Source organism: Carcharodon carcharias, assembly GCF_017639515.1.
Source record: "Carcharodon carcharias isolate sCarCar2 chromosome 37 unlocalized genomic scaffold, sCarCar2.pri SUPER_37_unloc_2, whole genome shotgun sequence".
In the NCBI taxonomy this organism is placed as follows: domain Eukaryota; kingdom Metazoa; phylum Chordata; class Chondrichthyes; order Lamniformes; family Lamnidae; genus Carcharodon; species Carcharodon carcharias.
In genome coordinates this window covers 1,421,277-1,436,739 of record NW_024470767.1, presented here as the reverse complement: position 1 = coordinate 1,436,739, position 15,463 = coordinate 1,421,277, and the positions used below count along the sequence as shown (strand labels likewise).

The 15,463-nt window shown below is 46.7% G+C and overlaps 1 protein-coding gene across 2 annotated transcripts in view; it reads right to left on the bottom strand.

Annotated features, from left to right (window-relative positions):
* Positions 1-14,443, bottom strand: part of LOC121274701 (neutral alpha-glucosidase AB-like) — a 155,327-nt gene extending 140,884 nt beyond the window's left edge. Inside the window, exons 1-8 of one of the 2 annotated variants that reach the window (XM_041182017.1) lie at positions 14,352-14,443; positions 13,110-13,211; positions 10,906-11,014; positions 9,808-9,935; positions 9,289-9,468; positions 7,290-7,355; positions 1,579-1,663; positions 570-669 (exon numbers count right to left, since the gene is read on the bottom strand). In XM_041182017.1, coding sequence (XP_041037951.1) covers positions 570-669; positions 1,579-1,663; positions 7,290-7,355; positions 9,289-9,468; positions 9,808-9,935; positions 10,906-11,014; positions 13,110-13,211; positions 14,352-14,371 — 790 coding nt within the window. In that variant the 5' untranslated portion in view covers positions 14,372-14,443. The remainder of the gene's footprint in view (positions 1-569; positions 670-1,578; positions 1,664-7,289; positions 7,356-9,288; positions 9,469-9,807; positions 9,936-10,905; positions 11,015-13,109; positions 13,212-14,351) is intronic. The other variant, XM_041182018.1, reaches the window with a different exon arrangement.
* Positions 14,444-15,463: the final 1,020 nt, after the last annotated feature.

The window sequence follows — 15,463 nt, the reverse complement described above, 5'->3', positions numbered from 1 at the left end:
GAACTCTCTTCCTCTAAAGGCAGTGGAAGCAGAGTCTTTGAATATTTTTAAGGCAGAGTTAGATCGATTCTTGATTAACAAGGGGGTGAAAGGTTATCGGGGGTAGGTGGGAGGTTACGATCAGATCAGCCATGATTTTATTGAACGGCTGAGCAGGTAGGAGTGGCTTACTGCTGTACCCGGTTCGTATGTTCTTATGTCTCATAGCGCTATCTCAGCGCTGACCCTCTGACAGCGCAGCACTCTCTCAGAACTGACACAGGCAGTATCGGCCAGATTACGTTCTCAAATCTCTGGAGTGGGACTCGGGCCCATGACCTTGACACAGAGACAAGAGTGATACCTGCTGAAGCAATGCTGACACTAAGCTGCATGAATATGTTCGCAGAATTAGGAATTAGATTGATTCCCCTGGACCAACATGTACAGCATCGCACAGTATTACTACTAAAGCTCTCTTTCCAATCGCAGAATCGGCACTTAGGTCAGTTCCCTTACTGCACAATACTGGACCGGGTGTAATTACGCAGCACCACTGCTACTGCAGCATTCTCCCTGCAAAATATTACCATTGGGTTTGGAGTCCGTGTGAGTTTTAAATGTTTCCTCCCACATTCCAGCTTCATCCTCTTTTTCTTCACTCTCCTTCTGAGAACCTTTGTCTTCAGGCTGCAGAAAGAATTATACAATTACACAGAATATTTAACACAGAAACAGGCCAATCAGCCTGTCAGATCCATGCTGTCACTTTTACTCCACACCAGCCTCCTACCAGCCCCTCTATCACCATATCCTTCTGTTCCTTTCTCCCTCGCGTTTATCCAGCTTCCCCCACAAACGTGTCGATCCTATTCACTGTGGGAGCGAGTTCCACATGCTCCCCACGCTCCGAGTATGGAAGTTTCTCCTGAATTCCTGATTGGGTTTATCCATCTTATAGCGATGGTCCCTAGTTCTGGTCTCCCCCCACATCATCTCTATCTAAGCCTACCCGTGGTCTGCTAGCTTTAGAGCTACATAGACCTGACAGACATCATCAAATCATTAGCTGGCTGGACTGATAGGTGAGGGAGGATGGGGAAAGTGGGGACAAGAGTTTAAACTGTGCAAAAGTAGGGAGAGTGTGGGCTTTGGATTTGGCAGGGAGCCCCCAGAATACTTTGCTGGCTGATGCAGTGGGTGCTAGCTGTCTGTTGTGAGATGGAACTGGACGAATTCTGGGCCAGGACAGAGGCCACACTGGATATAGAAGGCAAGGATCTTTATCAAAACAACTGGACTTACATCACCCAAGAAAGGTGGGTGGGTGAGGTCAGAGGGGAGTTTTCCAGAATATATTTTCACTAATTTGCCCTGGGTTTTTCCCCCCTCTTTTCTTGTCTCATCAGTAGATTATGTGGCTGCAGAGGATTGGATAAAAAGCGCTTGGTCATGATGTTGTGGCCAGCCATCGGAGTGTTGGTCATTTTCAGCCCGTTAGCTCTGGGAGGTGCGCAGAGCTTGTTCTGTGTACATTTATTATCTTGTTACACAAACACAGACAGGCGCAGACATCACTGTGCAGTGACTCCGACCTACCTGTCCCGCCTGCTGCATTCCTTCATCGCCGGCCTGCTTCTCTTCTTTCACCTCATTTTCCACATCCTCCTCTTTCTTCTCCTCACTAAAACACGGGAAAGTGAAATGGTACAGTCCTGCTGCTTTAATCACACACTCTCATTTCGATTCTCTCGACCGTCTAGGGTGGAGGCAGTTTTAATGGGATACTCCAAACTGCCCACTCCATTAAAGAGACCAGCCACCTCCCACGTCCTCACAAAGACTTCCTCGCTTTACTACAGGAGTTAGTACAAGGCAGTCTGCACAGCTACAAAGTCTGAGAATTGCTGTGTCTGACACCAGACTGGAGATAGAGCAGCATTTGGGATCAAGATCATGGCCAAAGCTCTGGGACATTTGGTGACAATTCATCAAAACCCGTAGCCTGCCAAAACCGGTCCAACCCCTAGCATCGGTTTATATAGTAGCAGCAAAACCGCACCTATTGAACCTACACTATCCCTGTTAACCGTGGCTGCTTTATCCTTTCCATCCCAGTTCCTTGCCTCACCCTCCATATCCCATGTGGGAGAAAGTAGGAAAAAAAATAACGGGCTTCTGGTGCCCCAGTCGTCTCCAAAATGTTTCTGAAGAGTTTACTTAAAGACGGGGGCCTCAGGTTTCAAACAGAGCAGGCAACGATCCAAATCAGTTTCCAAGTTGTTTTCTGTATGGGGTTGGATGATGCAGTGGTGTCCCTCAATCCTTTCCACACACTCACACACACTTTCAATTCAACAATGTGAACAATCAACAGTAACTCACAGCAGAAAGAGAGATGACCAGTGAAGAGGGCAGGTTGGAGGCTGGTGGGCAGAGACTTCAGAAGCAAGTTCTGAATTAAAACAACAAGCCCAGAGGATTTATTCCTGAAGCAGCTGGATGTATTGTAGCGGCTGGAAGAATTTGAGTTACAGTGACAGGACAGACTCTCCCAAATTCCTATACATTTCCACTGCAGCTAGAATAGAGAGGCATGTCGCATCACCGACAGGAGAAAACCAAATACATGTCCCTGCCGATAAATGTATCATTGGTGACCAACCCCCCCGCCACCCCATTCAACCACATAAATCAAACAAGGAGACCATTTGTCCATTGTAACTGTGGTGGCTCTTTGAGAAATCGATTCCGATTAGTAACCCCCACTCCACTTTCTCCAACTGCCCTGCAAATTTCTCCATCTTAACTATTTTATTCCCCTTTTGAAAGTTCCTATTTTCCTATTGAATCTGCTTCCACCGCCCTTTCAGGCAGTGCCTTCCAGATCACAACAACTCGCTGTGTACAAAAGAAAACAAACATCCTTCTCATTTCCCCTTCCGGTTTCTCTTCAATCTGTGTCCCTCTGGTTACCGACCTTCCTGCCATTACTAAATCTCCCCGAGCCTTCCCTGCTACTGTCAGATGGTATAATGGAGTGTTACGCCTCTTGTTGTCAAATAGTGGAGGAATACAGGAGTACATTTGATGGAAGAGATGGGGAAATGGACACAGAAGCAGTGTGCAGTGGCAGCGCGTGCACAGAGAACACTGACTTCTTGTTTTGTAAATGCTCTGGTGCTCTTAATGCCTCATTATTGCTTTATCCTCTGTCTAAACCAGCTTATTAATGTCATCATTTACCAGCTCCATCCCTGCAGCGATGGTCAGAAACAGTGCTCCACTACCAAAGGGTGCAACTGGTCAACAATATTACAGCCAAGTCGCCTCACTTTTCAATCCCCACCTTCAAATTAGAAGACAGATGCCTTGGTGGAGGAACATTTGAGGCTGTTTTAGGACTCCTGGTTTCTAGGACAGTGCTGGAACAGCTTTGGAATCTTCCGGAGAATTGACTTCAATGTTCATGGGGAATTTGTGCCTAATAATACTCCTATTAAGCCCCAGTTTAAAGTGTTGTAAATGGAGAAATTCTGTGGCAAGTTCCAGCCAGGAGTCGTCTTTACCTCAAACAACTGATCCATTCAAAACTGCATATCTGGCTCATAATACAGACAGCCCCATCAATGCAGATCCTGGTCGTTGTCCAGTACATGCACAAGCATCAAGGAACAACACTCCCCCAAATCTCAGATTTGGGCGTGGGTTTTAAACAGCTTTCAGTTTACAGGAATCCTGCGATCAGACCTGTTTACAAAGAGCCCTTACCCATCAACAGTACAGTCCATTCAATAGGAGGGTTTCAGAATGTCACACTTTGAAGTAAAGAACCTGAAGAACAATCTGCAAACTTCCCTCAAAACAGCAATTAAAACTCTGGCCGTGTGCTTGCACGCATTGTGCTGTATAGGGTATAACACCCTGTGTTTATGAAGCAGCGCACTAGAGCGTGAGCAATGTCACAGGACATCTATTAGTAAAACAACCCACCAGCACCATTCCCTTTCAAGAAGGGGAAGGAGTGGTAGAGGAATTCGAGAATAAGTTCAGAAGCTTGCAAGAAATATTCTTGTGGAGTTAAATTTCAGGATAGATTTTATAGGATTAGGGCATTGCTCACACTGCTGAGGCGGGGAACTCTGCCACACTCTGGCATGTCACCCAGTTACTGTGTATCATGCAGCAATGCCAACAGCAAGTGTTAGTGTCACAGTCACGAAGTCAATTGTGGGCTATCTCCAGAGTCTCTCTTCACAGCCAAAGTCTTTCTGGTCAAGTCTCCCCCTCTCCTCAGTCGAAGAGCATCAAGGCTAGGTGCTACCCTCAAACCCAAGACTAGCAAACACAGCAGTGGCCAGGAATCAAAGTTGGGGCTTGCATGATTCAGTAAAGCAAACACACTGTTACACTGCTCAGACATCTTCAGCCTGTCATGCCTCGGAATGTTAAAGAGAATTCCAAAAAAAAAGGTCACGCACAGAAAATGCTAAGCCAATTATAATTTTACATAAAAGTATCGTGGGGTGTCACAGCTAGCACTCAGGGAATTTCTCAATCAGGCCACTGCAGCAAAACCATCTTTACAGATTTAATCAGAGCTATCAGAAGTTGCCATTTTGGGTGAGTGACACACACAGGAACAGAATCACATTAGGGATGGGACAGGGCTCATTTCCAGCTTCACTCTCAAGTCACAAAACAGCTAGAAGCAGCAAATTCCCATTTTTAGCCTTAGGGTTGCAGCGATAACATTGTACATGGTTTAGTTGTAGTTTCAGACACTGCATTCAAACTGGCAGCTTTTCTGACTTTCACCATCCCTCAAGTTCACTTCCCAAGACCCACACCTGCCAACCGCACCTTAACCAAGTCAGATTTATTTTAATGCCGAGAGAGGCAGGAGGTGAGCTTCATGTTGCTCCACAGCCACACCATCGGTAGGGGGCTCAGCTAGGATAGGAATGATGGCACTAGCTCAGGCAGGCGAATCAACCAACCACAACCATCTGGTGACCTGGGCCATTGACCACATTCCCCACTGCTGACCCTCGGTGCCTTGGCACACATTTCAAATGATGCCTTTCATACTGAGGGGCACCAATGGAACCAGATACCAGCGAGCAGCCAACATCCTTGGAGTGAGGGCCAGGAAGGACAGCAGGAAGAACAAAGACATTAGCAGTAATGGCAAGGGAAGCAATAAAGTGGTGCACACTTCACTCAGGACTGGCGCTATGCATCTCCCAGCAGCTCGAGAGAGCAAGAGCATTCGCAAGTGCCAGCAGGTACTTATCTGTCAATTAAGCCAGGTCAACAAGGTTAAAAAACAAAATTACACTGAAGAGGAACAAGCAAGAGTTAAAATTAGCTGTGATATAACAGCAAGCAGGAAAACAGAACAGCCAGGTAACAGGAGCTGGGAGTCCAAACTAACGCAGGGGTTAATGTAGTCAGCAACACCTAAACTACTCGGAAGGGAGGTAGTCCGTGCTGTCTCCACATAACCCCAAACCTGATTGAAAGCAGTTGATCCTCAGTCCCAATTTACATGACCTCGATAGTGTCAGAGTTCTGTTCTGAGGCTGTGGAACCAGGTTAATCAAAGCCTCTTTGCAGTTCCCTTTCAAGATATCTAAACTACAAACTCAGCGCCAGGTTCAGTTGGGACGAAAGATGATATTTCTGCTGGAGGTTGTGCAGGGTCGAGTGGGGTGGGGTGGGGGAGGTTAAGAGAAGAGTTGATTTTTCTCTTGATCTACCCAAGATGAAAAAGGTGAATGTGCCCTGATCCTGCAGGCCACCAGGTTCCATGTAATAGCATCCACGGGTCAAGTAACCTCCCTCCCTCAGAATTTGAAAAGTTCTCCACTCAGGGGTGTGGACAGGACTCATCCTGTGATTTCCCCCCTCCCCATGTGAATGTTTTGATGCACTGCCCCAACCTCCCTCCACCCAATTACTATCACAAGTCAGCCAGTGACAACAGGGAGAGTGGGAGGGAGTCAGAGAGGCACAGGGGTATTATCAGGGCATTGGGGAGGGGCTGAAGCTCAAAATGCTGGTGGAGGAATCAATGCAGCAGGTCAGCCATGCTCAGTTACATTTGTCAATTAATGGACTCAGACACAGAGAAGGCAGCAGATGTTTCAATCTCATTCACCAGGCAACAATCCAATGGAATCAGGTGGGGCAATTTTACATCCCACCCAACATTTACCCTCTGCCCCAGTGACTTCAGTAGTGAAAGCAAGCAGGGTACAAACCCACTACTGCATCCCATCCACCTCTCAAAAGGGCGGGTTAGACGCAAACTGCCCCTTTAGGATTCCTCTTTGTTGACAGACTTCTCCCTGGGAGTAATCCTTAGCCACATGCAGGCACCAAGCTCTCTCAAGTCATTTCTGGAGGGGGAAGGAAAGCAATCTAGCAGTCCAGGGCAGCTAAGAAATGCCAACTACAGATTGCATCACTTTTACTATGGGTTCAGCATTCCCCGATCTAGAGAAGACAGGAGGGGTGAGGAGCTTCAGGATGCTACAACCATCACTACAAGAACAGCCCCCTGGGGGAATTCTTCACCAATCTCGGCATGGTGGGAAGACACAGCTCCAGTATCCACTAAGCATCTCGCACAAGCTTGAGTGGGAATCTGATTATGCGAACGGCTGAACCTGTTCCAGGACACGGCTAACTTGACATCTCCTACCCCACCCTCAGAACATCCTGTACCGTTGTGAAGCGAGGGGGCACTGACACCTGTTCCAAATAGAAGTTTGCAATGTAATGTTTAAAGCTGCCCGAGGTGTTTTACTCAGCTTTGTCAGCCCCTCGCAAAGCACAATGCAAATAAAAAGTGCACATGCATTTGAGATCAATTGAGAGGTGGTGTGCGCTGAGTAGAGCAGTGCGAGGGAGGAAGACGGTTCCCAAAGTTCTCCACCATGGAGGGTTTTCCTCACCTCATGTCTGACTCATGTAGACGAATCAATCGAGAATAATCCCTGTGATTATCATGGTACCAGGATGATAGAAGGCAGCCTCAATGGCACTGGGCCTCTAGCATTGGGTAACATTTCACAAAATCATAGGAGTTAAGTGCCCTATGGAAATTCTGGGCAATTGATTAATATTTACCAAATTAACAGATATAAGTTTTGGCCTGTGTTCAAAGGGGACATTTCCACATGGATGATCTGCATGGAGCTATTCCAATGCTGCACATTGCTTTAATATCGTTGCAACCCTAAGCAATGGTATCATTAGGTGCACAAACAGGACTAAAAAGACAGCGTTGGTGCATCATTTACCTAATGAACACGTTCTTGATCTTACTCCATATGCTACCGACTGTGTTACTAATTTTTTCTGTGTAACTGAGAGAGGGAGTTGCAAAAAGGGGGAAGAAACAAATGGAATAAAATAACAAAAAAAAAACAAAATGAGTTTCAGTTGATGTCGTTCAGGCAGTAAAACACCAAGAGTTTATACAATGCTTTCTACCAATGACAATAAGGGAAGAAATCTGCCTGTCTCCTGCACACCACAGCTATTGGGGCCCAGCGCAAACAAAGCCAAGAGAAGGAGAAGCAGAGATTGCGGGAACTAAATTTGCCAGCTCCAATGGTCAGACTGATCGGAAAATCATTGAGTTGGGAGACTTCGATGATGGGAAGGAGGGCTTGACAATTAAACAAATCACTGAAGCTGTTCACTCCCAACACAGAGACAGGATTCTTCAGGCACCAGCAGCCCTGTGGTGCCCGAGCCCAGTAACTACACCAAATGGGAGCTTAGAGTGACAGCACGATCTCCAAACATCACAGCCAAGCCTCCTCCGGTCCACACTCAATATCTGCACTGTCCAGCAGGGAAGCCAGACTGGTTACCCCCCCACCCCTTTTCTTAGGCCTCGGGCTGCAGTCACTGACTGTCTGACCAGAGGACAATGCTGACCTCAGCAGTGTGGAATCAACCAGACAGAGCAGCTTCTGAGGAGTGCAGGCCTTATGGGGGTTGAAGTGATGGTGCAACTGGGAGAGTTCCAATAGCTGAAATAGGAGAGAAAGACCAGCAGACCCCTTCCCGATAACAAAACTACAGACAGATAAGATATTCAAAAACACACCAAGTCAACACCCAAGGTATTCTTGACAAAATGGGAAAGAAAAATCCATCAATCACACAGCGAACAGCCCCGTCCTTTACGTGGGGAAGGGAGGGATGTGATTTCAGCCCTTCTGGCTGGTACACAGCAACAACAGTAACTCATATCCCTACACAGTGATCAAACATCCCAAGGTGCTTCACAGGAGCATTATAAATCAAAACCTGACCCTGAGCCACAGAGATATTAGGACAGGTGATCAAAAGCTTGGTCAAAGAGAGAATGCTTAAAAAAAAGGTAAGAGGTAACAATGAGCCCATTAAAACCTGAATGAGACTGTAGGCTTCAGACGACAGGGAGTATTAGGGCCTAACAGTTACAACAAAAGATTCACTAGGGCTGGCTGCTGCCTGGTCTGAGAAAATACAAATTCAGAACACAGAACTGAAAAGCTGCGACTATTTTCATAGGGACAATGTAAATTACAGGGACAATATAACAGCAGAGTGCTTCAAAATGATGAAAGGCAGTGCAGATAGAAGCAGACTCTTCCCAGTAGCTGAGGGGTCCAGAACAAGGGGAAAGGTATACAGGACTAAAGGGATTTGGAACATACGACAGAATCTCCTTTAAACAGAGAGAGCAGCGAAGTTGTAAGAATTCAGCTCCACGTATAGTCATGGAGCCAAAAGTTACGCCAACGTTTAAGGTTAGATTGGCCAAGTGGATGAAGGAACAAGGTACGATTAGGGCTATTTACTCAAGTGAGGGTAAATACTGATTGCCATCGCTTGGGCTAAATGACATGATCAACACAGAAGCAGCCAATGTATTTCAATGTGGGATGAATCAGCAAAACGGTTAGATAATAGCCGGGCCACCACAACCCAATAAGAAATAAGAGATTTAAGGAAGCTAGAGCAGAACAGTCACAGATAAAGGATCTGGAGTTCACTGGCTTCTGTAACCACTGCAGATTCTATTATGTCGGGTCAAATAATTAAATTTTCACAGAAACAGAAAATAATAAAACAAAGTGAAAGTAAAGCTCCTTCATATCAAGTTCCCCGGTCTACACGGGGTAGGTAAAGAGGCACAACAGGAAATAATTGGTGAATACTACCACTCCACACCCCCCACCCCCCCCCCACCCCCGCAACCCCCGGATTTTTCTCCTTTAACTGAGGCAGTCGGGTACTCACGAGTCCTTCCTTTTTCGCAAGTGCTCGAACACCATCAGCCCCCGAGAGTTAATACTCAGCAGCAGCTCATTCCCTGTCATGATGTCCATCCTGAATGGCTTGGAGGTGATGATCAGTTTGTACAGTTTGTTTCCAAAGCCCAGCTCCACGCTGCCTTCGTCCTTCCCAACAACCGTTAAGCTGGAGGTGGAAAGTGCACAATTCATCTTCATTAGGGCTGGCTCTATTTCAAACTAACCCAGGCCGGTCTCAAAGTGCTCGAGAGCTGCACAGGGCCAGTGAATCACCCTGTTGATCAGGGAATTGTACAACAATCCGGCTGTAATTATGCCAGGAGTGCTGAATACCAGCACAGCTTTCATTTCCCAAAACAATAACATTCAGCTCAAAGTTATTTTTAAGTTGCTTCAATAAATGGATATTTCAATTTGTTCAATTATTTCACAACAAGGAGTGGAATTATTTAACTGTATATTTATAGGTGTACAAAGAACGGAAGGAAGCAGTCTAGCAACTTACGGTACAGTAGGTGGATCGTGTATTAATACATCCCGCACTTCATACCGTGGTTTCAATGGATTCAGCTCATTAATTTTAATCCTGGTCATATTCCCTTGAAGACCATACACTTCAAGTAGTAGAGGAACCTGCAAAAGACACACACATTACATCTCTGTAACTCCAGCAGGGCTCGGCCAACAGAAAGAGAGCAAGACAAGACTCTCAGTAATTTTCACTCCCCCCACCCCCCCTCTCCCTCTCCCTCTCCCTCCCCCTCACCCACCCCCATCTACCCTATTTTCTGCCTTGCTTTGTAGACAATGCAATGTTTGTTCAGCTCCACGAGCACCATCAAGCTCGTGGGTTAAAGTCAGGTACTTGACAAGTTTCACCCTGAATGGTTAGTGGTCCCTGCCCTCATTACTTCCATCATTCCTGTGTTTGCCTTCCTTCCTCCCAATTCAGGCCACTTTTTCAAGACGACAGCAAGGTGGATTTTGGAGGAGGTGACCACAGGGGACGGAAGGCAAAGTAAATAACCCTGGGAAACGATAAAGGGTTTGGGGCTTTGCCTGATTAACCATGAGAAGGACAGGAATTTCTGACAGAAGACTTTGGAATTGACATCAGGCTCTGCCTTTCCTGTTGGAAGTGGGAAAAGGGATGGAGAAAACATGTGTGATCCCGATAATAAGGATAAAGGATCTCCAACTAAAACTTTCATCTTTATTTTCAAATGCTTCCAGGTCATGGAACATACAGCACATCGTGCTTGTCCTGGCTCTTTGAAAGGGCTATCTGATTAACCATTTCAGGCAGTACGTGCCAGATCACAACAACTCACTGTGCCAAAATACTTCTCATTTCCCCCTGGTTCCTTCCCCAATTATTTTAAATTTGGTTATCCATCCCTCCTGCCAGTGGTAACAGTTTCTTCCATCTACTCTATCAAGAAGCTTCAGGCCCCAACTTTGGGCTCGTTCATGTATTCACCAAATCATTTCCAGATTATACTCTCCGGACACCTCCGAGTGGACCCAGGTCCGATAAATCACCATATTCCACAAACGCCTTGAGCCAGGAAAGGCAGCTTTCCACCTGAATATTCACACTTACCTTATTAACTTCATTAATTAGCTGCAGTCTGACGGCTTTTTCAGTCACCTCCAAGGAGTTGAGGAGCGCTCGATAGGGGGAATTCTCCGGTTTAACATTCCTCTGCCGTCTGGGGAAGAACACGTAAAGCTTATGGTCATCAGGCACCATTTCTACCTCAGTCCAACGGGTCCTTAAACAAAGCTCTCTCCTGCCCTTGACCCAAGCCCCCGATGGAGCAGCAGGCAGCCTCTGGCAGCTCCAAGCAAGCCTGCCTCACACACGAACCATGGAGAGGGCAACGTAGGGGAATGTGGGAGATCTTACCCTCGCCACTGAAGGTCACATCTGCATTTTCCCAAAAAGACACTGGATCTTTCCTGTTTTGGCTCAGGAGCCAGCTTTTGCAGTTCAAGGGCCAAGTGGCCGCCTGCTCCGATTTCTCATGTTCCTAGCCTCTCATACCTGGGTCTGATCAACACACAACAACAACATTGCATTGTGACAAAACTTTTATCATGGTAAACCCTCCCCAGGCACATCACAGGAGCAAAAAGTAAAACTCAGTCTCAAAAAAAGATGATTAGGATGACCAAAGAGCTCAGTCAAAGAGGTTGATTTGAAGCAACATATTTAAAGGAGAGGTGGAGAGGTTTAGGGAGAGAATTCCAGAGCTTAGGGCCCCAGGCAGCTGAAGGCACAGCCACCACCACGGCATGGTGGAGCGATGCGAATCGGACGGGTGGGCAAGAGGCCGGAATTGAAGGAGTGCTGAGATCTTGGAAGGATGGAACGACTGGAGGTTACAGAGATAGGGAGGGTTGTAGGGGCTGGAGGAGGCTACAGAGATAGGGAGGGTTGGAGGACCTGGAGGAAATTACATGATAATGAGTTTAAAGTAAGGCATTGATGGGGTGAGGGATGGGTGAATAGCAGTTGGTACGAATACCGACAGCAGAGTTCCAGATAATGTGTGGTTCAGTCAGTATGGAGAGTGTTGGAATAGTCAAGTCAATGGGAGTCAAGGTAGGTGGTGATGGGTGAATGGGGCGCGGTGTGATTGAACAGATGGCGGTGTTGTGGCCATTATTTGTGCCAGTCCTAGCCATTACCACCAAGCCATGCTGGCGAGGTGGTGGTCACTCAGGTTCTCAGCCACAGCTGTTAGACCATACGAGGATATGAATTAGGAGCAGGAGTCAGCTACTCAGCCCCTCGAGTCTGCTTCATCATTCGATAAGATCATGGCTGATCTGATTGTAACCGCAACTCCACATTCCTGCCCACCCCCAATAACCTTTCACCCCCTTGTTAATCAAGAATCTATCTAGCTCTGCCTTAAAAATATTCGAAGACTCTGCTTCCACCACCTTTTCAGGAAGAGAGTTCCAAAGATTCACGACCCTCAGAGAAAAAAATTCCCCTCATCTCTGTCTTAAATGAGCGACCCCTTATTTTTAAACAATGACCCTTAGTCCTAGATTCTCCCACAAGAGGAAACATCCTCTCCATATCCACCCTGTCAAGACCCCTCAGGATCTTAAAGGTTTCAATCAACTCGTCTCTTACTCTTCTAAACTCCAGTGGATACAAGCCTAACTTGTCCAACCTTTCCTCTTAAGACAACCTGCCCATTCCTGGTATTAGTCCAATAAACCTTCTCTGAACTGCTTCCAAAGCATTTACATCTTTCCTTAAATAAGGTGACCAGTACCGTACACAATATTCCAGATGTAGTCTCACCGGTGCCCTGTACAACTGAAGTATAACCTCCCTACTTTTGTAATCAATTACCCTCACAATAAACAATAACATTCTATTAGCTTTCCTAATTACCTGCTGTATCTGCACACTAGCCTTTTGTGATTCATGCACTAGGACACCCAGATCCCTCTGAATCTCACAGCTCTGCAATCTCTCACCATCTCACCATTTAGATAATAAATTTCTGTAACCCGCAGAGAAATGGCAGGAAGTGACGAAACCTCACTGAACTGCAAGTCTCTGGCTGAACAGGTGGGTTTGACACAAGGTCAGGAGTCTATGAGGCATTGCATAAAAGATGCCCTGACCCCAACATTCAATATTCTACTCACCAGCCCAATAATTACAAGACAAACCATTTGGAGACCATGTAACGAAGAACATGGCCTGTAAGCAATGGGTGATTTTGTTTAGCACATGCATTCAGGGAAATTTGAGCCTTGCATTTCACCAACACTTACTTGCAGAATGCACTTTGTTCACAGGTTTTGAAGTTACTTCTGTCCACAGCTTCCGTTGTTGTGATATGAAGAGTCACCCAGGTCAGGACTATCCACTGTATGCTGCAAAGGGGGACAGCAAATGGACATATTCATCATCTGACTGATTGGGTGTAGGGTGACCACTTTCACCCCCTGCCCCCGACCTAGAGTTTAACAGCACAGTCAGATGCAGTAGCAACATACAAGTCAGGAAAGGGCCAGGCTGAAGCAGGAACATGACTTCACAGTCCGAGCCATAACTAACACCCACCACTCCTCCTTCTTCCTATAAGGAACCTATAACAACCCATTTGTTTTTATCATGTGTAAACTCTGAAAACTTGCATTTTTTAATCACACATTTTGGAACCTCACAACATCCCAAAGTGTTTTATAATTAATTAAGTATTTTTGAAGTGTACTCGCTATTGTTACATAGGAAATGCAGTAGTGAATTTCCTGCAAAAAGTCCAACATAATGACCAGATGATCTGCTTAATGTTAACTTTCCCTACTCTTCTTCCTATACTGTCTGTGGGGCCCTTGGTGTCCACCTGATAGGGCAGAGAGGCCTTGAACGAGCATCTCATTTGAGAGACAGCACCTCCAATAGTGCAGCATTCCTTCAGAACTGAGAATGTTGGCCAGATTATGTGACCAAAGAGTCTGAAATCGGATTTAAATCCACCACCTTCTGTGTCAGAGGTGAAAACAAAATCCAATTTACAGAATTAATCCCTCTGCACTGCACTAATTGAAATGAATCCAGGGGTAACATAAAAGAAGAGACCCATTGTCAGTTAGAAAACCAGGGTCACTGCTTCCTAGAAAAGGTTGCCAACTGGGTTGGCCACATTCCTGGAGGTACCACCCCATCCTGACCTCCTGCTTCACTAAACCTTACACATCCCATCCCCTCCATGAACAATCTTTTAACAAACGAAGCCTGCACGAAGGCAATGAACAGGAGCCCACAATGGAAGTCAATGAGATTTCAAAGCTGTGGCCCGGATCCTCCCGGCCAATCCTGGAAAGTTGGCAACACTCCTGCACGGTGTGAAGTAGGAAGCCCCATTCACACTGATGGCAGTTGAATTAAAACCTGGCCGAACACAGGCTCCCAGCCCCGATCCTCATTCCCCTGCCGCTGACGGTCAGCAAACACTCTGAAAATTTCCCCAATTACAAATCTTTTGATAAATTCGCCGCGCTCCGCTTCACCTCAGCGTCGCCACCGCCATCTTGGCTGAGCTCGAGCCGCTCGGGGTGACGTCGGCACGGATTTGACCTTTGCCCTGCGCCTAGCCCCGCCCCCTACACCTTCTCCTGGCGTCGACACGTCAGCTCAACCCGATTGGACGAGCGGCGGGAGGGTGTGATGACAGTGCCCCGGGGAGCAGAGATTGACAGTCCGCGACACAAGGTGGGGCGGGATCCGTGCCGCGTCTCGTCTGATTGACGGCTGCGTCACCTATGGGCGTGGTTATTGTCGAGTTTGATTGACAGCTGTGTCTCTGGGCTGTTTGATTGACAGCTCTGTGTTTCTGGACGGTTTTGGAAGAGATTGACATTTTTATTAGTAATTAAATTAATGCTTGGACCAGGTCTGAAGGTCGATGTGAATTAGAGCATAATTCCAGACAGCCCTAACTTGTGACAGCTGAAAAGAAACATTTATATTGAAAGTGCAGCAGGATGACATTCCCCCTCAAAACTTTCTCTCTCCAAGACAGTCTTTTAATGCAGAGCAGTCTCGAGGGGCCGAATGGTCCAGTCCTGCTCCTAATTCATACGTTTAAGTTTCTTTGCCAAGCTTTTGGTCGCCCGTCCCTATTGTCGCCTAATGTGGCTCCGTGTTAAACTGTGTTTGATAACGTCACCCTGGGATGTTTTACAAATGTTTACTGCCCCACATCGGACCTCAGGAACTAAATCGAAGCATCACTGAGCACCCACAGCACAGGAGGAGGCCGTTCGGCCCATCCTCTCTCTGGGGAGCAACTCGCTGAAGTTGAATGTTGGCCAAGACATTGTCCTTCCATTAATACAGTGGGGTCTTTATTATCCACCATTGGCTAAAATTCTCACCCATAAAACAATCCTGCAAAACCTCGACACTGGGGAGGAGCACAGAAGCATCAGCCTTTGATATTTGATCTCATACCATTTAGGGGGTTCAAACTCACAACCCTCTGACTCAGAGAGGTGACTGTGAGCTAAGCTCGCACTCTAGCCGGGAAGCTTATAGGATTTTGTTATCGGCTTTGCTGCTTCGGTGTTCTGTAACCTTGCCTTCTGAGCTGGGAATCGCCCCCTCAGGCTGATTTCAGGTA